Here is a 24280-nt window from a genome sequence, read left to right as displayed (position 1 = left end):
AAACAAGTCTCAACAATAAAACTAAAGTGCAAACTTTTTCAATGGAAATCAATAATAATCATATCAAACAACTCACCCAAAAAATAAATTAAAAATAAAAATACATCTTCAATATGACCAAAATAATATAAAAAAATTCAAAAAAAAAAAAAACATTTTACACAAAAAATGTAATTTCTTTCTCAAAACCTCATTCAATATTTCAGATCTAATATTTTAGATTTACATTAGTTAAAATTATTAACATTTCATTCCTTCAATCCTATTTTTAAATTATTTATTTATTTATTTGCATAAACTGACGTATTTTTATATTTTTTGGCATTTAAGAAAAAATCTTACCTTTAACGAATTTCTTGCTAGATTCACACAAAAAAACAAGTTTTGTAGAGACAGTTTCAGATCATGACTTAAAGTGCTGAAACTTTTTCCATTTTCCCTTTTTTCTTCTTCAATACCGACAAGCTGCAGTTGGATTAAAGAAGACTTTTTTTTTTTTTTTTTGCTGTTACTTTTCACTTATTAAGGGTAGTCTTGACATTTAAACAAAATAAGGTCTTTGGAAGAATTATTATAATTTCACCCTACTATTCAAAAGAATTATCAAATCTATCCACCATTCTCGATCATATTTTTCCCCACCCTACCCTAAAAGGTAATTTTCCCATAAATAAATGGGAGATTTACCAATAAGGGTAGGCTAGGAAAAAAATCACCGGAGATGGGTGGATAGATTTGATAATTTTTAATTTTCCCTTGATAAATAGCTTTATAGCTTTCAACCCCGTGCCATGTGGCAACGTTTTAATTTGAATCCAGTGGATGAGCTGGAGCTTGGTTGGTACTTGGGAGAATGTGGAGCCCAGATTCTCAATTGGGATGAAGGGTTTGATGCCAATGACAGATTTATTTTCAGATTAACACATTAAATAATAGATAGCTTTTAAATTTTTAGCCTTTTAAGATCATTTAAAAAAAATAATTTCGGTTGTAAAAGTGTCTATTTAGTAATTGTTTATTAGAACAATTTTCAATTTTTCACAACAAAAAATACAAAAAACATGTTTAACAACTGTTTTCAATTTTTAAGAATAGAAAACATGATGTTTTTAAATAACATCTTTTAGTTGTTTTTATTATTTTCAAATCGAACAGAAAACATGATGTTTTCAAATAACATCTTTTAGTTATTTTTCTTATTTTCACTTATTTTTTAAAAATTGTTTTAAGAAATAATTATATAAATATATAAAATTATTAAAAATAAAATACTACACATAATTATATTTTTAAAATATTTAAAAAACATATTAAAAACATTTTATATTTTCAAACAGACTTTTGTTTTATATAAATCAAATAACAGTTTTCAAAAAATGTTCTAAAAAACCATTATTTAGAATTATTTTTTAAAACAATTACCAAACAAACTCTAAAATTTGATTAACTATAGCACAACTTTAGTTTTAAAAAAATGAACCTAGATGAAAGCTTTGAGTATGGTAACTTTGGGTTTTGTAGATTTTTTCAGGATAACTGATTTTACTAAAAGGGAAAAGAAAACTTTCAAAATTTTATAATAATTGAAAACTTTCTCAATAATTTTTAAATTAAATAACTTTCAATTTTTTTTTCCATTTTCCAAATCATTTGTAATTTCCAAGCAAAATAAATAAATAATAATTTTGATAGTATGTGTTAAAATAATAATTTTAAATTTTTTATTAAAAACATATCTTTAAAAACATGAAAGCGTGACTTCATAATGATAAATATTAAATTTAAAAATTATTAAAGTAAAAAATCTATATGACTAAAGATGATGAAAAAAAAACCAAAAAAAAAAAAACACTAAAATTTGATGTATTAAATTATAATTGTAACTTCTCACCATACCTCAATACATCTAGTTTGATTTTGATGAGTGATGGCTCATACACATTGCATATCTCATACGTGATTCAAATGATAACGAGTGTGACAAAATATAAAAGACTGTATAATCTAATTAATTAAGGTCAAAAAAATTTTAAAATATTTTTTTTAATAAATTTCTTAAATAAAAGAAACAAATTGTTAAATTTAATGAGTCAAATTTCAATTCAGTCAACTCTTAGGCACTTGTACTATTCGTACTCGCACTTTAGAAAAAAAGTCAAACTATACTTTCAATTGAACTTCTTCCCTAAAAATCACGACATTCTTTTAATACAAACAATCTTCTTCGCATATTTTGTATTATTGTTTTGTTTATTTTTTAGGAATTTTGAAATTTGTATGTATAATGGTAAAAAAAGAAAAAAAAGTTATCGAAAGTTCATTTCAATGAATAAAATTTATTTACACAAAGGGCACAAGATACACATTAGAGACTTTGGCTTGAAAATGATACTTTATTATGCATGTATACATTTTTTAAATATTAAATCGGGTAAATATTAGGCAAATTCTTCAAACAATCAAAAACCTTTCAAAGGATACGTCTAAATGGCCTAAAAATCAAAGAAGGGTGAAGCATGGGCTATCCATGGGCCTAAAAAAAATTACCCAGAAGGGTGAGTAGATTTGATAATTCTTATGAAGGCCTAATATTTTTATTAAACCAATTTACCCTAAATTTCCCAAGTCAATTTATCAATTGAGAAGTACTTCTTATTTTTTTGACAATCAAATCAATTTATTTCATAATATTACAACCAAAAATTTTTTTACAACAAATACAAAATAAACAAATAAAAATTATGATCAATTGAGACATATTTTATATAATAAAAAATAATATTTAGTGTATATTAGATATGTTAGGGATATGCCAAAAAACCCACAACTACCCAATTTCATAAGAAATTTGAAATTTTCAAAATTTTACCTTATCTTAATGTATTGTAATGTTATTATATTTGTATTGTAATTGTAGTATATTTTTATTGTACCTCCATATTTTTGTATAAAAAAAATTAATTTTATAGATTTTTTTTTATACATCATTGAATTACCATCAACAATTTCATGTATTGAAATTACAATAGCCTAAAAATGCTAGTTTAGTAAAAAAACGAATTAAATATTTTATCATTTTGGTATATTGCAATATATCGTAATGTTAATGATTTTTCATTGTAATTATATTGCATTTATATTGTACTTGTACTTTATAATTGAAATAATGGTTCTTTTACACAACCATCGTACTACTAAACATTCAACACATCATAACAAAATAATACTTGTACAAAATTCATAATAAAAGATAAAGTGGTCCCATACAAAAGAAGTTTATGTTTTCAATGAAACTCTAAATATGTTTATAAATACACAAACAAAGTGGTCCCAAACAACCATGAAACAATTGAGAAAATTTTTTCTTTTGTCATGTCAAACAAGTCTCAACAACAAAACTAAAGTGCAAACTTTTTCAATGGAAATCAATAATAATCATATCAAACAACCCACCCGGAAAATAAATTAAAAATAAAAACACATCTTCAATATGAACAAAATAATATAAAAAAATTAAATAACATTTTACACAAAAAAAAATGTAATATCTTTATCAAAACCTCATTCAATATTTTAGATCTACATTTGTTAAAATTATTAATATTTCATTCCTTCAATCCGATTTTAAAACTATTTATTTATTTATTTGCATAAACTAACGTATTTTTGTTTTTTTTGGCATTTAAGAAAAAATCTTACCTTTAATGGATTTCTTGCTAGATTCACACAAAAAAATATAAGCTTTGTAGAGACAGTTTTAGATCATGACCTAAAGTGCTGAAGCTTTTTCTTCTTTTCCCTTTTTCTTCTTCAATATCGACAAGTTGCAATTGGGTTAAAGAATACTTTTTTTTTTTTTACTGTTGCTTTTCACTTATTAAGGGTAGTCTTGACATTTAAACAAAATAAGGTCTTTGGAAGAATTATTACAATTTCACCCTACCATTCAAAAGAATTATCAAATCCACCCACCATTCTCGGTCATATTTTTCCCCACCCTATCCTAAAAGGTAATTTTCCCATAAATAAATGGGAGAATTACCGATAAGGGTAGGCTAGGAAAAAAAACTACTGAGAAGGGTAGATAGATTTGATAATTCTTAATTTTCCCTTGATAAATAACTTTCAACCTTGTGCCATGTGGCCACGTTTTAATTTGAATACAGTGGATGAGCTAGAGTTTGGTTGGTACTTGGGAGAATGTGGAGCCCAGATTCTCCATTGGGATGAAGGGTTTGATGCCAATGACACAGATTTATTTTCAGATTAACACATGAAATCATAGATAGCTTTTAAATTTTTAGACTTTTAAGATCATTTAAAAAAAATTATTTCGGTTGTAAAAGGGTCTATTTAGTAATTGTTTATTAGAACAATTTTCAATTTTTCATAACAGAAAAATACAAAAAACATGTTTAACAACTGTTTTCGATTTTTAAGAACAAAAAACATGATGTTTTCAAATAACATCTTTTAGTTGTTTTTATTATTTTCACTTATTTTTTAAAAATTGTTTTAAGAAATAATTATATAAATATATAAAATAGTTAAAAATAAAATACTACATATAAATTTATTTTTAAAATATATATAAAAATATTTTTAAAACATATTAAAAACATTTTACATTTTCAAATAGACTTTTGTTTTATATAAATCAAAGAATAATTTTCAAAAAATGTTCTAAAAAACCATTATTTAGAATTATTTTTGAAAATAATTACCAAACAAACTCTAAAATTTAATTAACTATAGCACAACTTTAGTTTTTAAAAAATGAACCTAGATGAAAGCCTTGAGTATGGTAACTTTGAGTTTTGTAGATTTTTTCGGGGTAACTGATTCCACTAAACGTGAAAAGAAAACTTTCAAAATTTTATAATAATTGAAAACTTTCTCAATAATTTTTAAATTAAATAACTTTTTTTTTTTCCATTTTCCAAATCATTTGTAATTTCCAAGCAAAATAAATAAATAAATAAAAAAGAATTTTGATAGTATGTGTTAAAATAATAATTTTAATTTTTTTATTTATTAAAAACATCTCTTTAAAGAGAAGCTCCATGAAAGTGTTGAGACTTCATAATGATAAATATTAAATTTAAAAATTATTGAAGTAAAAAATCTATGTGACAAAAGATGATGAAAAAAAACCCAAAAAAAAAAACACTAAAATTTGATGTATTAAATTATAATTGTAACTTCAGAGTTCTCACCTTACCTCAACACATCTAGTTTGATTTTGATGAGTGATGGCTCATACACATCGCATATGTCATACACAAGGTTTATCGTCGATTTTTCCTGATATATCGCATGGTGGTCAACGGAAGTCAAACGCGCTACAGTAAGTTAATGTGCTATAGTGCCTTCTCTTTTTTGAATCCTAAACCTTTTGGTTTGGGGGATACTCCACTTACCATCCGGGCAAACTTGCCCCTTGTTATATATTGTGCACTAAATTTATATATACTTAAACTCATTATATAAAGAAAATATTAAAAGAATATTTTAAAGAGCAAATTAATTACAATTATTTTATAATTAAATGCAAAATTTTGTTTTAATTGATTACCAAAAATATAAAAATTATATAATTTTCTTCATAATGTTTTTAATATCATTAATAATTAATTAAATATTAAAAAATTATATATATATATATATATATCATAATTTATTTTATATTGTTTAATACAATTGAATTAAATGGATCATAATTTTAATATTAATATATATTTTAAAATTAAACATATTATAATCAAATATCATAATATTAGATGTAATTTAATAATAAATATACACTTATAAAATTCATATTTTTATCGATGTATACGATATTATTATCAAATATGATAAATCATGTTATACATATATTAAATTTTTCAATAAAATAACTTTAAAATGTCTATTATACTTCTAATTATATTATTATGAGGTTTTCCTTACATTTTCATGAGTTTTTAATAATTTTAAGCCGATATATTCGTGAAATCGAAGTACCGATATATTCGTAAAATCGAAGTACCGATATATTCGTGATTACCGATATTTTCATCCTTGGTCATACGTAATTCAAATGATAACATGTGACAAAATATAAAAGACTGTAAAATCAGATTAATGAAGGTTAAAAAAATTTAAAAATATTTTTTTAATAAATTTCTTAAAAGAAATAAACAAATTGTTAAATTTAATGAGCCAAATTTCAATTCAATCAACTCTTAGGCATCTGTACTATTTGCACTCACACTTTAGAAAAAAAGTCAAGCTAGACTCTCAATTGAACTTCTTCCCTAAAAAACTCGATATTCTTTTAATACAAACAATCTTGTTCGCATATTTTGTATTATTATTTTGTTTATTTTTTAGGAATTTCGAAATTTGTATGTATAATGGTAAAGAAAGAAAAAAAAAGTTATTGAAAGTTCATTTCAATGAATAAAATTTATTTACCGGACACAAGATACACATTAGAGACTTTGGCTTGAAAATGATATGCATATATACATTTATTAAATATTAAATCGGGTAAATATTAGGCAAATTCTTCAAACAATCAAAAACGATAGTCTAAATGCCCTAAAAATCAAAGAAGGGTGAAGCATGGGCTATCATGGGCCTATTAAACTGAAAACTGGGCCGAGCGTTTGAAAATTTGAACAAATTTAAAGACACGGCCCAACCCATTAGCGACCATTTCCCAAAGACCAGAAACGTTGTGAAAAAGTGAAGGAGGTTTGAAATTTTGGGAAGGCGCAGCAGACGTGGTAAGGCTTCCAAATGAAAATGGAGTGACAAGATGAAGTGATTTTACAATTACACGTGTCCCATGCCTCCAGATTCCCTTTGAGTAATGTGCCAATCTGCCTCTGATTGAATGCGACTCTTCATCTTGGAAAAGTGAACCAAGGAACAGAAAGTGGGAAAATAACACCCCCCCTCCCCCCTGTTCTTATTCCAACGGTGCCCATTGAATTTGAAAGTGTCAGATTTTTTAACAATGACATAAAACAAAAATCATTGCGGAATGACTTACATGCACTTTGATAATAAGCATGTGATGGTGATTCACATAAAAATCAAAAGGCTATATTTGACCTTTAAGGCCGTGTTTGGTATGCCAGAGTGAAAAATGAGAATAGATATTTTATTTTTATTCTGTCTTGAATAGGAATTAATTTAGTAATTTTGATTATTGTATTTGGATGTATATAGTAACGTAAGGTTGAAATTATAATTTGTTTTTATCTCAATAATGTTTATACATATGGTTTAAAATATTTTTTTTTTTTTTTTGATTTTAAAAAATCTCACATTGTGCATAATTTGAAATAGTTTTTATTTTCATTTAAAAAAAAACCTTAAGGATTTTTTTTTCTTTTTTTTTTGCTAAATAATACAAATTTATACCACTATTTGATTATTATCTTCTAGAAACATTTAAAAAAAAAAGTAGAATAGAAAACAATTCATCCAATTTCTTTTATTAGAAAAAATGAATTTCAATTCAAGTAAGATTTTGTATTGAATTTATCAATAAATTTAATAATTGAAAAAAACATGTGATTTTATTATCTTATTAATAGTCGTATTTTATTAAAAACTATATTATTTTAAATTTATTTATAATTAAAAAATTATTTTTATTTTTAATAAGACTTTAATTAAATTTAATTCACATTATATAATTTGAATTTATATGTTTTTTACAAAATCAAAATAAAAAATATTTTTAAAAACAACTTATTTTAAAAAAATTTCTTTAGTTTATAAATTTTTGAAAAGCATTTTTAAAAATAACTTGTACAAGGAAATTGAAATAGATGAATTAAAATCTCACTTATATATAAGAATCATTTTTTATTTTATTCTCATCATTATTTAAGTTACTCAAACACGAAAAATGAAGAAGAAAATAAATAAATGCTCATTCCCACAAACTAAATCACTTTATAGTAATAATTTTATTTAATTTCGTATTTATTACATGGGAGTGAGGAAAAATGAATGAGAATACATATTTTGTTTTATTTTTAAAAAATAAGAATAAATTAGGTTAAATTGATTATTTATTTCTATTTCAATATTTGATAGTAATGTGAGTAAAAAAAAAAGGAAATAAATTAATAATAATAACTTTACTCATAGTTTAAAATAAAATTTTATTTTCATCATAAAAAGATTAAATTTATTTTTATGTTAAATAATAAAAATAAGAAAAATTCAATAAATAAAAAATTAACAAGTGATCTAAATCTAAAAAATGTTAATGAGTGGGAATGGAATTGATTTCGGATAGGTGTTGTACTTGAGTGTTACAAACAGGAGCGGATAGGCTAAAGATGAGAGGGAGAAGGAATAAAATAATAAAATGCATGAGATGAAGTTGGTTTGACTTTCTGGTCCAGGAATGTTCCTCACCATACAATGTGGTTTTCAATTCGAACTCAACTTTTTGTTGAATGAAATTGCCCAAAAATCAAAGGCCCATAATGCTGTTTTAGGGCATTTCAAAATTTCTTCTTTTGTGACCCATCACACTCCACACTATGCTCTACCCTGCCAACTCACGACCCACCATGGAAAGAACAATCTGCAAGCAATGAGTGCACCTCCTCATGTTTTACTTCTAATTCTTTCTTCTTTTAGGATATGGTAAACCCATTTTCCAAGTGTCCAACCTCCCCCTCTCTTCTCCATTTTGGTGGCTTTGGATCAAAGCTATGGACTTTATATAAGTAGCTAATGAGGATATCCTTCCACTCACCATGCCTTATCCCCATCTCTCTCCATATGTAGAAAAGTTATGTTGTTAGAGGTTTTTACTGGTTTAAGGTTGTGATATAATGCCATTTTCTTATCATACACCACATTCTCTTTTTTTTTCTAATTTTATTTCCCTTTATTTTAACATAATAATATTGACGTCACCCTTGCCTCATCATTGCTTGAAATATGGAAGATTAAGGGGATTTATTACATTTTAGGACAATGCTTTTAATAATATATATTTTTCCTTTTTCTTTTTACAGGTATAGTATAGGTCGGAAAGATTCAAGGAACCCGCTGAGCGCGTTTCTGGTCTTTCCACGTAAGCAGTTTGATCCAGCTGGAAGTGGGGGCCACACGAAATCTAATCACGTGGCATGCCAAAGGTCAGTTGAAAATGGCCACCTGGTGACGTCAGCGCCAAACCTGTACTGCGTGCCTCATTTTCGCGCGGGAATCGGCGTGGGCCCGGCCTTCCTACGTGTCGACCGTTAAGAAGGCCTAACTCTGACCTCACAACACCCAACGGAAACCGGTTAAGGTTGGACTGTACCGTTAGTAGAATGACGTAGTTGCCCTCCATACATATCCCTAACTGCCCATGCGCTATTTTGAATTTTTGAGAGAAGTGAACCCAAGTCTGCCAACCCAGGGAGGTGGTGGATCCGGGCCGTCGATCCTGGGGCCCACGTCGGAGATATGAATCATATGATGAAGAAGTCGAAGTGAGAGCGGAAACTTGAAAAGACAAAAATGCCCATTTTGATAGCGTTGAGGATCGTTTCGTGCAGGGCTGAAATTCGTGGACTGGAAGATTCAGTCAAGTGTCAAAAATCGGAGCACCACATGGAAGTTGGTACATGCCATAAAGACAAAATAGAATATTCCCTTGTATCATGCACTACAGCTTGAATTAGATTAAAAGAAAGAGGAGATAATGAAAGCAAATAAATGTACTTTTTTATTCATAAGAGAATGAATGGAATTCTTCCTATCCTTTCTTTTTTTTTTTTTTCTCCAAAAATAATAATAATAATAATAATAATAAATTATTTTGTTTACCTAATTCTCATGACTTTTACATCCTAGAATTTGAATTTCATGGAGTCAAAAGTTGTCCCTTCCCACATCATAATCATAACAAATATGAAAGTAACACCTATCAAATTTGATCGTACAAATAATGGGCTCGTGCGCATCACTGCTCCACTTTATTCTAAATAAATGTTTGGTATACAATTACATCCATGAGAATATCAACGACTTTAATGTTTTGAACATCATATTAAAATTATGATTAAATGAGGATACAAGAAGCCCACGAGACTGGGTGCTAGCGCAATATGCATTACAATGAGATGACACGTAATTTTTTATTCAATTTGAAAACATATTAAGAATATGTTTGATAATACTTGAATAATAAAAATTTTCAGGTGTTAAAAATATTAGAAACACTTTTTAAAATAATTATCAAAACATATTTTAACATTATTATGATATAAGGACAAATAAGGATATTTTATATGAAAAACAACGAGAGAGGTAGCCACCAACTAATCTTATATTTCATTAATATTGAGGTGAAGCAAGCGGACAATCTTTAAGATTATATGACAAATTAAGAGTAAAAGATATAATGTAATATCTTACAATACGGATAATATGTATTCTCACTCTTTTCTTTCATCTCTCTTACTTGGATCGAGGAAATCTATACACTGGCTCACACCTTCATTTTCAGACTATAGTGGTAAACTAGTAGTAATTCGAGAGGAGTTGCTCTGTTTCTGCTTGCTTTTAGTCTCAGTAGTTCCAAAGGGGATCAAGGTCAACAGGTCCGACTGAAGTAGATGGGACGTGTTGATCTTCGAATGGTCTCTTCCCCAATTCCAGATTGGACACCACGGAGGAGATCTCAGTGTTGATATCAGTGCTCAAGCCAGTCTCCTGGGAGACGCTGATCATCTCCCTCTCTAGTTTCTGGCTCTGCCTCATGTTTGATCCATGGTTCTCCAGTAAAGCCCTTAGGCTTGGCTGGTCTTGCATTAGGAAGGAAGTGGGGTATTGCAGAGTTCCTGGAATTGTGGCAGCATGAGATGAGTAAAAGGGGTTTGGGAGGTGGAATCTTTGGAAAATGTCAGAAGGGTTGGAGGAAATGGCAAGGAGAGGATTGTTGAAGCAGTCGAATATGTCTTCTTGGTTTCTGGGAACATCGATGGGGTTGGAGAAGCAGGGCACGTGAGGTGATTGCGAAGTGGCAGGTCTGGTCCTGGGGTTGTAAGCTGCCGAAGCATCCATTAGCGGTGGCAGAACAGAAGGATTCAATTCATTTCCATAAGAGCTTAATCTCCCTATCCCTGAAATATGGGTTTTCTTCCCACCGGAACTCTTTTGGAATACCCTGCAAATCACCCATTCATTCTGCAATAAAAAATAAAATAAAAGAAAGTCCATTAGACAACAGGCATAGCAAAAAACAGAGAAAAACAGGGGAAATCTGAGTGGAAAAAGGAATACCTTTGCTGTTTGAGGGAGGTTATGGAGAGAGAATTTACCCTCCAATCTGTATTCGTGCATCACCCAATTGGTTTTCTCTCCCTTTGGAGCCCTCCCCGCGTAGAAGACCAGGGTTTTCTTCATTCCGACCAGAGATTTTCCTCTGAAAATCTCCTTGTCCTTCCCTGTGGCTTTCCAGTAGCCAGCCTCAGTAGCCCTGTTTGTCCTCAGACCAGTAGGGTATTTCCTGTCTCTGACACAGAAAAAGTACCACTCCTTTTCTCCCATTTTCGCTTTCCCTTCATTCATAATAGCACAAGACAAAGGAAACAAAATTAAACAAATTCAATTCAGACTCGTGAATGAACAGAAACAGAGAAGGAAACTAAGAAAGAAAATCTGTTCTGGAGGACTTACCAGGCAACTCCCAAGGCTCGGAGTTGTTCAAATTCACCTGTCCAATAGCTCTAGCACTGAAGTTGGAATCAATAACCTTTTTGGATAAATAGTGAGTGATAAGCTCCTCATCCGTGGGATGAAATCGAAATCCCGGAGGCAAAATCATCTGATCATCTTCCACACTAAGTCCAGCAATGTTTTCCATTCTTTGAAAGTCCGCTAAAATCTCAGTAGGTTCTGATTAAAAAGCTATGAACCTCCACTACTCTACCTCAATTCCTACACCCAGACCCCTAGGACCCCTATATTTCAAATGGGTACCAAACAAACTGTCCAAAATTTCTAAATTCAGGACATCCAACCGAGAAGCCTGGGAAAATTCAAATAGAAAGTAGATTTCTAGGAACTAGAAGGAAAAGCATGAAGAAAAGCCATAAATTTGGCAACAAAAGGCAGAGAGAAAAAGCAGGGAAGCCATGGAACTAAAAGCTGTAAACCTGAAAGATGGAGAGTGTTTAAGAAAAAAGCAATACATGGAACAGAAGCCCCTAAATACTGGTGTTTGGAGAGAGAGAAACGTGGAATGTAAGGCAACTTGGTTGGTTTGTTTCATCTCCCTCCTTTAACTTTTCTGCCATAAATCTATCCTTCAAAAATTTGACCAAAGACAACTCATCTCCAACCCTCTGCATGTAATTTTGATACTTACCAATTTACTAATTCAAGTATTCCCATTTATTTTTTCACAAAAATCTGAATTAAAAGGAGAATTATCATCTGCAGCAAGAACACCCATGAAGCCTTTGGTGTCAACTTCACAGCTTGTTTCATCAGTATACCACAATTGTCCATCATGCATTGTAATAATAGTTGGCCAAGAAATGGAAATGGGCAATTCCCAAATAAAGCTGGTTTATCTCAGCAGCTGGTAACATCTGTTTGGATGCATAGAGAATTACAGATGCTCCCATCTTAGCTTCTTAAAAAGATTCCATTTATTCGACTCTAAGATATCCAAAAATCACCCTATTGGCCTTCCCTTTCTAAATAAATATCTAAGGCAAGATGCTTTAGGTGTGTTATAAATGAAAGCTGACCATCATTGGTGTCATGGAGTTAGGATAAAGTAGGGGCCTCCCCTGGAGGGCCCAAAACCTCATAAATCTTGAATAGTTTAATAGGTCAAGACCAATCAAATCATCTCATTTTTTTCACCAAGTTAATCTTTTGGGGTCCTCACAAATTAAATGTGGTTTGACCTTCTTGCAAAGGAGGTGTACATGGAATAAAGTGACTTGTAGTTGAGAGGCATTTATCTCCTTGGGTGTGGAAGGAAGTTGAGCACCTTGCAAACACAAGCTAAACATGCACCTTTGATCTTTCAGCTAATTTCCAGGTAAAAAACAAATCAGAAAAGGTCACTATTCTTTTTCCGATCACTTTAAGCTAAAATACAATATGACTCTCCTTTTTATGAAACTTATCCTAAGTTTTCAGACGACTTTCATGGGACTTAAATAAATAAACCATCCACATACGAAATGCTTGTCACACTTTTGCTTGGGACATCTCTATCCTCCTTCCAAACTATGGGCATCAACCCCATAAGTATTGAGTCATTTAAGCCGCAATTCACAAGTTCAATAAATCTCCCGTTATTTTCTAATTCCCCGACCTAAATCCAACTACCCATGAAAAAACTCAATTTCCAAACGTTTGGATTTAAGTCAAGTGCCCCTCTGTTGAGGGTAACCAAGTAATTTGACCCAATTGCGTATTTTGCAACTTTATTCCCAAATTTTTCATTGTGCTTGACATGCCATTTTTAACATCACATAATGGTGAGAAAATATGATATTTTTACTCGAATCTAATGTGTTTTTTTATCCTTGTTTATATCAAATTTATGTCAAATTACATAATTGTTTAAGGAATAGATTATTTTTTAATCAACTTATCAATACAACTTTAATTCATATTAATACATTTAATAATTATGTTGATTAACTTTATTATAATTATACTAATTTAATCATATTTGACTGTTTAGAACTTAATTTTGAATAAAATAAGTCAAACAAGTTTTTAAAATATGGTGTTGAAAGATTAATCATATTACCATTAATACCATATATATATATTTTTTAATTCTTCGTATTCTTTTATTTTATTTTATTTTTAAAATAATTAGAATGATTGGGTGGAGGTAAATACAACTAAGATGAGGGTAATTGAGTCATTTTGATATGCATTTAAATTAAAAAAATTAAAAAATAAAATAAAATTGTAGGACGGATAGCAAAAGCAAGAATAATGGTGGTAAATAATTAAAAAAACTAAAAAGGTGAAGTTAACCTTTCCTTCTCAAGAAAAAAAAATCACATTATCGAAGGGGACGCGTGTCAGCTTTGGCATATTCTGAGGAATTTCAATCGTCTCAGTAACCTCGCCATCCAACGCTCCATATTCGATCTAATGGTCAATGTCCATATCTGCCACGTAAGTCCCTCCGAAAAAGGAATTGACAGTGCCGTCAGAGCCAATGGGAGCCTCAACCGACTTGCCACCTGGCCGCCTTCCTTTCAAACTCTAACCAAACCCCCCCCCCCCCCCCCCACCCCGCATTAGTTAAAAGTTAACCCAAGGGTTGACCACTAACCACAGGTGAAGGCCGCCGAGCTCGCAAAGGTGGGGCCCTGTTTCTCCTGTTCCGACATGTGGGCGTGCAAGAGACAGATACGCGGCGCCATCCTGTTGGTGAAAACTGAGAAAAATGACTGTAGAGAACATCAGAATTAGGCAGGGGTCAGATGGTTTGAAAATCATGTGAGATTTGGTTTCGAAGACTTGGAAAAACCCTGATTTATAATTTTATACTTTATTTTCCAGCTAATAATTGACTCTTCCTCCAGTGCCTAACTTCATTTCCAGCGTGGCTCAAAATTAAATTATTATTTGAATTTTCGATCATATAGTAATACCATACGGCTCTTGTCCAATCACATTAATTTCTTCTCAATTATTCATAATTTTATAATGCGAATATAAATGATAATTTAATGAACACTTTTCTCCTACCAAGGGCTTAATGGGATTTTGAAATTGATGGGATTTCAAGGTGGACAAAAAAATTAGCACGAGTAGATGTGGGATAAGGAATCATATAAGATGTTTGTGGGCAAAAGGTGAAGCAAACGACAAAGCAATCAAACTCATCCATTGTTTTTTCCACCATCATTATAAAATAGATTATGTTGCCATTTTCTTAATCAAACCGTAACGAATTTTAATATATTTTAATGATAGGGTCTATAGTTGATGTAATTTTACACTTATCATGCCATGTCACATCCAAACTTATTCTTTAAAGACTAATATAATGTAATTATAGTTAAAAGGGTTCCAATAAAGTAGTAAATTTTGGTGGCTGTGATTGGATTTTTATTTGAAGTCTTACCTTATATGGCGTCTTTGTTTTTTTAAATTCTACTTTTTTTATCATTTGTTCAAATATAAAAATATTTTTAAAGTTTTAATTTTTTGATTCACATTGTCATGTTAGAGGTAGTTTGGTATTTGGGATAACTTGGATGAATTGACCAGATCCAAACCAACATACCGTTCAAAGTTTATTGAGTTTTGACAACCATTTTAAATGTTAGGATTGAGTTCACATTATTATTATTTTTTTTAAAATTCAAACTCAATTCAAGTTGAACTTAAAATCTTTTTTTATTTACAATTTAAATTTTGATATAAACGTATAGAAAAAAGGTTTTAAAAAATATTATAAATGGATTTAAATCATACAATCCAATGAACTCAAGTTTAAAAAAGTAAGGTTATATTAGTCTCGAATTAGGCTAAGCTTAAATCATTATTTTCTAATTCTAATTGGTCTTATTCTGCCCAAATTACAAACCTAAGAAATATGAATCATGTCAAGGTAAAAAAGTATGGGGTAAGATTAAATCCTATTAATTATAGTAAAATCTTTATTTTACATATAAAAAAATAAAACTTAAAATGTAAAAGAAAAGATTAAAAAATAAAATTAGAGTTGACAACACAAGAGCATCTTAAGTCTTAAGTTGATTTAGGACTAGTTTTTCCTTTTTCTGGTTTGACTATGGAAAAGCAAAAATCACAATGATTTTGGTTGTCTTTTTTATTTTTTTAATGTATTTATGGAATTCATAGCTAGGTTAGGTATGTAGACTAGAAAGAAGAAAAAAGTGGTTAGGGTTGAAATTAATCTCACCCCAAATTATAATAATCATTATTAGTATAATTCCTATTAAATAGTGGCAAATAATTTCAAACCCTGATTAATTCAGCATTAAATTTCAAAGAAAAGTTATTTTTCTAATTCGAAAGGAATCAAGATTTTGATAGCAAACCCTAAAATATATTTTTGAATCATATTTTTTGTCAGTATGTGGAGAGCACATGGAGATTTCATTATTTTAATAATTAAACGATCCATTTTCAAATCTAGACTGTTATTGGTCCCGCCAAAAGGATGAGTCATGATTCGACCATTCGGTTCAAGCCTGTAAGAAAACAAAACAGCCCTAGCCTCTAATTAATGGAATGTGGTTAGAAAATTGGTAAAATTTCAAATCACATCCTCAAATTAGATTTTTAAGCATATTATAATCTCAAATTTCAACGGCGTGACACAACATTTCTTGAATAATTGCTAGAGACTAGAGAGCCCGGACAGGATATGTGGGGCACAGAATGTGATACATTGAAAGAGATAGTGAACATTTTCTAATTCTCAGATATTTTATATTTTTGGGGAAATTATTTGACTTGGGGTTAGTCATGGTGTGGTGGTTGGATATGGAATAATTTTGTAACCCAATTTGATTCATTGTTTGTTTGGTAACAAGCATATCTGGACTCTGATTTCACTTGAAGCTTAAAATATAAGAGCCAGCTCAAATCAACCACCCTGTGGAGACAAATTAAATAATTTAAAAGACTTGGATAGGCCAAGGTATTGATTTGACTTGAGCCCATGACTCGCATGATGTCTCTGGATTGGTTCTGGGTTTACTTTGGGCTACCCAAAAAGGCCCAAGTATGAAAGAGTCCAGAATGTCAAACACCATGTATGGAGAAGAACATGTTGGCAGTTGAGTTAGTTTACTATGACGGTTAACTACCTTAACTCTCTAAAATCATTGGTGACTGCAGCTCCTTGTTGCTACCAATGTATTGCAAAATTTTCACTTGTTTCATTGCCTTTCTCAAAGCTTTATCCCACAACTTTAAGCGAAAATGAGGGTTTTGATTCGAGGGAGGAGAGGGTTATGTCTGTTTTCAAGCAGTGTGAAAGCATGAAACATTTGGAACAGCTTCATGCCCATGTCATCCAAACTGGGTTAGAGCAGAACCTGTTTGTAATGGGAAAAATTATTGTCTTTTGCGCTGTTTCTGAGTGTGGAAGCATGGATTATGCCTTGAGGGTTTTTGGAAAAATTGAAAACCCAGATGGGTTTCTTTGGAACACCATGATTAGGGGTTTAGGGAGGACAAGGCAACCGGAAAAGGCTTTTGAATTCTACAAGAGAATGCAGGTGAAAGGAGAGGTGTTGGACAATTTCACATACTCTTTCTTGGTGAAGGTTTGTGGGCAGTTGGGATCAGATCTGTTGGGGAAGCAGATCCACTGTAATGTACTGAAGCATGGACTTGAAGAACATGTCTTTGTGAGGAACACTCTCGTTCACATGTACGGCATGTTTAAAGACATCGAAGCTGCAACCCACTTGTTTGAAGAAATGCCCAAATCATACTTAGTAGCTTGGAACACTATCATTGACTGCAATGTCTATTGTGGACGCTACAAAGAAGCTATTGAGCTGTTCTTTCGAATGCTGCAAAGTGGCCTCAAACCTGATGACGCCACGTTTGTTGTGACCCTTTCAGCCTGTGCTGCGTTGGGTGAACTGGATATTGGGAGGCGGGTCCATTCTTGTATTGATCACACTGGCCTTGGCAATGTTGTTTCTGTCTCTAATTCACTGATTGACATGTATGCAAAGTGTGGAGTAGTTGAAGCAGCATACGAGATATTTAATAAGATGAAGGGGAGGAACATAGTGTCATGGAATACGATGATTCTTGGGTTGGCAATGCATGGCCATGGGGATGAGGCGTTGGAACTCTTCTCAAAAATGTTGGAAGAAAAGCTTGCAACACCTAATGAAGTTACTTTCTTGGGAGTTCTATGTGCCTGTAGCCACGGAGGAATGGTTGAAGAAGGAAGAAGATATTTTGATATTATGAGGAGAGACTACAACATCCAACCCACAATAAAGCACTATGGAAGCATGGTGGATATTCTGGGCCGAGCTGGGCTTGTGGAGGAGGCTTACCGATTGATAAAGAGCATGCCCATAGAGAGCAATTCCATTGTATGGAGGACATTGTTGGCTGCGTGTCGGGTGCATGGAAATCTTGAACTTGCAGAGCAAGTGAGACAGCAACTTTTGGAGTTAGAACCAGATCACAGCAGTGATTACGTCCTTCTCGCAAACATGTATGCAAGCGCAGGGCAATGGAACAAAGTGGTGAGAGTGAGAAAATCAATGCATATCAGGGGAGTTCAGAAACCAAAGCCTGGTAATAGCTACATTGGCTTTCAACCTAGTATGAGGTTAGAGATGGAGTCAACTGAAGCTTCCTGTGTCCATTGATTTTATTGCAAGTTCCTGTTGGTATTTTATCCAAAGCATATGGTTTTTATTTGTTGCTTACATATGTTCCAAAAGAGAGGATGGGTTCAGAAGCTCTTAACGAGTTGTCCAGCAAATTTTTATTTATAAATACATCAGTTTGACAACATGTGCACAAACCAATTCTTAATATCTGCCCATAGAATTGTACTTGAAACTAAAGTATCAGATCAGACCCAACTGATTGAAGCTAAGAAATTTTCTTTTGTTTCTTGTCGTGCCATTCCTTGATATCAGCTCCAATCTTTTCTTTCACATTTTTAGAGAATCCGGGATATGGTTCGTATCCAATGGTGGTTTGAAGAGCCTACAATGAACCAATGATATAAGAACCAGCTCATTCTTCCAATCAGAGAAATCACTCTTGAATTTTTGGAAAGATGAGAGCTCTTACCTCAAGTAATACAAAGAAAGGAGCCATTATAAAGGCTTGAGCAAGGTTGTCCAAAAGAGCTGGTGCTCGTTTCTACCCTCCAAAATAATAATAAATAAATAAAAGAAAAGAAAAGAAACTTCTGCAAGATGATAGAATCATAGGAAATGGAAGCAATAAATCATGTTCATGGGTACACAAGTGTTCACCTCAAACACACCATGGCCTATGAACTGTCCTGTCCAACAGAACAACTGAGACGCCAGAACAACCTGAATTTATATTTGACATAACATCAAAGTTAGTAATATTTCTCCATCATATAATAAGGGAGAAGGATGCAACAAATAAGATGAAATTTAGTATACTCAAATCAGAGAAGAACTGTACTATGTTAAGTTCATCATGTTTCTTACAAAGCTTTTTGCTTATTCTTCTCATAACCAATCAGTGAATACTAGATTACTAGACTAGGATAATCTCCAGGACATTACCTGAACAGTTTCAAGCTAGAATATGGCACATTAATGTCATGTTATAATGTCCCTCATCCATGTGGGGTAGGCATAACAAGCATTAAAGTTTCTTTTGGATCGCAGAAAGTAGTAGGGAAAGGCAAAGAAAGAGCAAGAAATCTGAAATTCTCTTTTTTGGTTTGCCATGGAATATGAAGGCAAAGAACTTGGTATTGAGTCAATTGTTTAATGACAGACATTTTTAAGTTCTGCATTTCCTTAAACAAAAGAGGAATAAAACTAGAGAACAGAGAGAAAAGGTGATATTTAGCTTAAAACTCATTTTTATTTTTCCTTGCTTTTTTCTTTCGTTCTTCTCCTTATTTTCTTGCTCTCACTTTTCCAAATTTTCCATGATCCAAACATAACTTGAAGGTGTAGGCCTTGGCCTTGGCCCTTTAGGGTTATGAGATAAATGAACGCATGGGCTTTAAGAATATTAAAAAGAGGGATTTACAGTGGGTTTTATTGTTCTTCTCCATAGACATAAGAACAAAAAGGTCTTAATCAACCTAATGTTGGGTTGTGGAATAAGACATAAGCTGCTCAGATTTTTCCATATCTCAATATATTCTATTTTCTGAAAGGTATTTGACACTATCTTATTGCATTTTAAGCATGGTTATCTACAATATTGGATTAAATGGCATTGCATCACTTTTAAAGAATTGGAGGGAAGTGAAGAAGTGCATATCAACCAAAAGAAGAAAGTGGTGAGTGAACGGCTTCTGTTGGTTTTCAAAGTTGTTCTCATATGTACTTTTGAAGCAAACAGTTGGCAAAGAAAATGGCTAATGTTGGGTTTCAAGGTCGGTCACATTTGTGTTAATGTCATACTAGTGGACAATATGGTTTTATTTAGTTTCCTAGTAAAAAGACACCACAATTCAGACAGAAAGCTAAAATCACTTTCCAAACATTTCTATTAGAAGACTTCTTTTCAACACTTAGCAATCAATCTGAACCCAAGCTTCTCAACAAACAGAAAATGGCAGCATTCAGGAAGACTAAAGCAAGAATTAATGTTTATGGTTGCTATAATAACATCTTCCTTGAGTAAAAGAGAAGGTGTCAATGTTTCATATATAACATAACACCTGAACAGTACACAATGAACCAAGTCAACCAATTTAATTTTACACAATATACATAATCACAGATAAGTTTACCTTAATAACAAATGATGCCAACAATATAACTACTGAAAACAAGAACTAAGCAATCCGTGTCTCCACACACAAACACAACAGATATATAGGCCTCACCAGCATGAAGAAAACAAGATCAAGGTTAACAAATACAGAGGTGTCTGTCATAGTGAGATTAATTAAGATTTACAATGTTCCAAGGACATCAAAGAAAGCCTAAATAAAGGGAGGAAGGGACCCCATGGCCAAATCTGTTATAAATAATAACAAAGAAAAAAGAACATTTTTGGTTGTGATATTCCAGAGATGGCACATATGACATCCCCATGGAACTGCTCTGCCCAATTAAGAGATGAGTAAATATCCATCAAGCAGAGCACAGACATTACAACAAGAACAGGAGCCATAACACAACCAAGGGCATGGGAATAGTTTTAGGATTCTGTGACACATGGTTCCATTTTTTTCTTATTGGTTGCAATGATCGATCCCAATCTTATGATGGCCCTATTCTAATGTATTCATCCCTTTAAATGATATCTAACACAAAATAAACCACTATTTCAATCTCCATTGGAAGTCCAAACATGATCTAAATTTATATTGTGTAGAGGCAAAAATCTAATCAAGTGAAGATTTGAGTTACTCAATTAAGCCATATACAAACCAGAAAAACCAATAATTTCTATCATCGATTATACAGCTTGATAATGGTGGAAAGAACTAGATGACGGTTTATTTCAAGCTAAAGAATTGATCATTTCAAAACAAAGCGTGCATCAACTGATGGTGAGCTAAATGTCTTGTTCTCCAAGATGCCAACCACCTAAATTGTTTTCTAAATCACTCATTAACAGGCTAATCCAACTTATTCTACAAGAGCACGAAAACTACACACATCAAAACAACTCTTTGATCATAATTTGAAAACAGGTGGCCCCATAATATAAATAAATGGAAAATGCTAAAGAAATGGAGAACCACATATGCGACCAAATCAAACAAAATCCAAGTGAAAACCATTTCGGCCGGTTTGGTTGATGAGAGAATTTGGGGGAAAACAGCAAATTAGAATTTTGGAACGACATGCCTAAATAGTTTCACTGTCTCCGATGAAATAAATTCACTTTCTTCCCCTCTGGGGCCACAAATAATGAATAATCCAACATTGGAGATTTTAAAATTTCCTCTTGCCATTATTTTCTAGGCAGCCAACCGGAGCATTTAATGAGAAAGAAAATCATACCTTCCAGGCCAGAGAAAACCCAAGATAACTAGCAAGAAAACTACTTCCAACCCAACAACTGAAGCAGAGTAAAGCAGCCAAACACCCAGCTTTCTTATCCAACAACACATAAAACAAAGAATAAATCAAAGTAAATAGGAACCCAAAATTCAAAAGAAAGGTATGATTGAACCCAGATGGGAGCAACCCGATTTGGGGCAGAATGAAGAAAGAAGGCGTGAAGTAGAAGAGAACAAGAGCCGTGAAGAAGAGAGGCCACACAAACAACATATGTAGAAAGACGTTAACTGGGTCGCTGTGATAGGCACCATAGAAGGCGAAGTGCCTCTCAAGATCAAACAATCCCATCTTTCCCATTGGATTTTGGGCAAGCAAATTGACGAATTTCCAAGGAAACAAGCGAGAAGAGGGAAAGAATCCGAGGACAGGGAGATAGGAAAACGGGGGTATTCGAAGGAGAAAACTTCAATGCAGATAATGAAAACCAGAGGCTTCTAAAACCATCGGATGTGTCTTTTCACGCTTGCTCCCTTTCTTTGACGCCATCATCTTTCTATTCTATATTTCTATATGCGTCGGCGTGTTCTGTCGCTATTCGCGTAGCGTTATTATTATTATTTATTATTATTTTTTAGTCCTTTTTTGTGAATTCAAATGAATAGTTGGAGTGGAGTTGTGGGTAGTAGTACTTGGTGGCACCTCGGCCACAGCTCAAGTACACAGCGGCTGTACTAATTTTCCTGTATCCTCTAACCGTCGTTTAAAATCTTGTACAAAGCCATTATGATACAACGGTCCCTGTTACCTTCACGGTTCACCCCCCAACTTTCATTCCCATTCCCACTACTTTGTATCTTTGTACGATTTTTTTATATTCATGGCCGAGTCTGTAAGAAATTATTGGGAGGTCCCTTGGGTTGAACGAAATTATGCGGGCCTCCCCTCCTCTTTTAAGTATTACAGTGCTCTTCTTGTTAGGCATGGATTCTGTCAATCGGACCGTTGTCGACTACGCGTTAAAAAGACGTGAATATCTTTTAATGGAAGGATGTGTTTGGCTTCCTCATATTCAACCGTGCATTCAAATATTTCATGCTGCTTGTTTTCTAAATCTATCATTTATGAAATAAAATATCTCATTTTTTCTTTTTGGAGAAAAGTTTGTTGAAAAACTTAAAATATTACTAGTTTTTTGAAAAATTATTCATTTGATTGGGTTCGATTTACAAAAAAACTCCATATTTTGTTGCATCCTGATCCCAAAGGAAAAAGTATTTAAAACAGTTTTCTATTTTAAAGAAATAAAAAAATAGGAAAATATGAATATTAATAAAAAAAATATTTTTTTTTTTGTTCTTACAAGTATGAAATATAGTGTTTTTTTTTTTTTTTTTGTCAATTTTAATTTTCTAGAAATCTCCATCAGAACTTATGGCCTTCGCCTAACCACAAGAAATCTCATTAATTTCATAAAAATAAATAAATCTTAATCACTAAAACATTAATTACATCATCAAAAAGTCAACGATTTCACTAAATTTTTACAACCCCTAATCTAATACAAATTGAATGCTCATCAGATTTGGGGGCTCGGCCAGACTTACATCAAAACTAGACCACCAAACCTATAAACCGATGCCACGGTGGCTAAATCTAGAGTGGTTAGCCCAGCCGAGTAAAATTGAAATTCAATATAATAATAATATATTTAAATAAAAATTATAAAATTTTAATATATTTATTATTATTTATTTTATCATTTTATGAAATTTTATTTTATATTTATATTACTTTTTATCAATTATCATTCCATCTATATATATTTTTTCCCATATATTTTTAATAAATCCAATTACCGATATTTATATGATAAAGAGAGCCTCTTTGAGTCTCACAATTTGGTCATGGTGCATCTCTCTCTCTCTCTCTCTCTAAAAATGATAAAGACAACCTCTTGGTTTTGAGTATCACGATTTGGTCATGGTGCATCTCTAGTAAAACATATAAAAAAGAAATTCAATACATAATAATAAAAATTAAAAAGAAATTTTAAATAATGGATTGTCCTATCATTTGAGAATACCATCAATATTATCATCATAATCCATATTAAAATTTTTTAAAATAAATAATGGAGAAAATGTTTAAAGTTATGTTTATAAATAATTTTTTAGAATAATTTTTTATTTTTTATAATAAAAAAAATACGTTTGATAACCAAAAACTATTTTCTATATTCATATAACATCTTTTAGTGGGTTTGCTATTTTTTTTCACTTGTTTTATGAAGGTTATTTTAAGAAATAATTATACAAACATGTAAAATGATTAAAAATAAAATATGAGATATAAAAATTATTTTTAAAACATATTTAAAAATATTAAAAAAGGGTTAAAAGCATCATAGATTTCCAAACAAACTTCTATTCTACAAGAATGGGATAACAATTTTCAAAAATTATTTTTTAAAATTGTTTTTAAAAACAGTTACCAAACATACTTTAAATGACTTATGTAGTATGAGACAACATATCGTATAAAATTCAATTGTTATGATTACAATTAAGATAATTGTTAGT

The 24280-nt window shown here is 31.4% G+C and overlaps 3 protein-coding genes across 4 annotated transcripts; 1 reads left to right on the top strand and 2 right to left on the bottom strand.

Annotated features, from left to right (window-relative positions):
- Positions 1-10318: 10318 nt before the first annotated feature.
- On the bottom strand, positions 10319-12679 carry LOC100251801 (NAC domain-containing protein 100-like). 2 transcript variants are annotated; one of them, XM_002284789.4, is made up of 3 exons: positions 11689-12679; positions 11293-11570; positions 10319-11196 (listed from the first exon to the last, which is right to left on the bottom strand). In XM_002284789.4, exons 1-3 carry the CDS (start codon positions 11873-11875, stop codon positions 10579-10581), a joined length of 1083 nt encoding a protein of 360 aa, XP_002284825.1. In that variant the 5' UTR covers positions 11876-12679; the 3' UTR covers positions 10319-10578. The 2 variants fall into 2 exon arrangements, with proteins under 2 accessions (XP_002284825.1, XP_059590019.1); XM_059734036.1 differs by having other exon boundaries at positions 10319-11570; positions 11689-12271.
- A 4050-nt stretch (positions 12680-16729) lies between these two features.
- LOC104882308 (pentatricopeptide repeat-containing protein At4g21065) lies at positions 16730-18733 on the top strand. Its single transcript, XM_010665050.3, has one exon. The coding sequence runs from the start codon at positions 16830-16832 to the stop codon at positions 18378-18380; it is 1551 nt and encodes a 516-aa protein (XP_010663352.1). The 5' UTR covers positions 16730-16829; the 3' UTR covers positions 18381-18733.
- On the bottom strand, positions 18464-22348 carry LOC100246665 (2-hydroxy-palmitic acid dioxygenase mpo1). The gene is made up of 4 exons (XM_002284799.4): positions 21702-22348; positions 19002-19064; positions 18814-18885; positions 18464-18726 (listed from the first exon to the last, which is right to left on the bottom strand). Exons 1-4 carry the CDS (start codon positions 22056-22058, stop codon positions 18610-18612), a joined length of 609 nt encoding a protein of 202 aa, XP_002284835.1. The 5' UTR covers positions 22059-22348; the 3' UTR covers positions 18464-18609.
- Positions 22349-24280: the final 1932 nt, after the last annotated feature.

The sequence above is a fragment of the Vitis vinifera genome, chromosome 17, assembly GCF_030704535.1.
Source record: "Vitis vinifera cultivar Pinot Noir 40024 chromosome 17, ASM3070453v1".
Taxonomy (NCBI): Eukaryota; Viridiplantae; Streptophyta; class Magnoliopsida; order Vitales; family Vitaceae; genus Vitis; species Vitis vinifera.
Note: the sequence above shows the minus strand (reverse complement) of the source record. Positions and strands in the feature narration are given on the sequence as shown.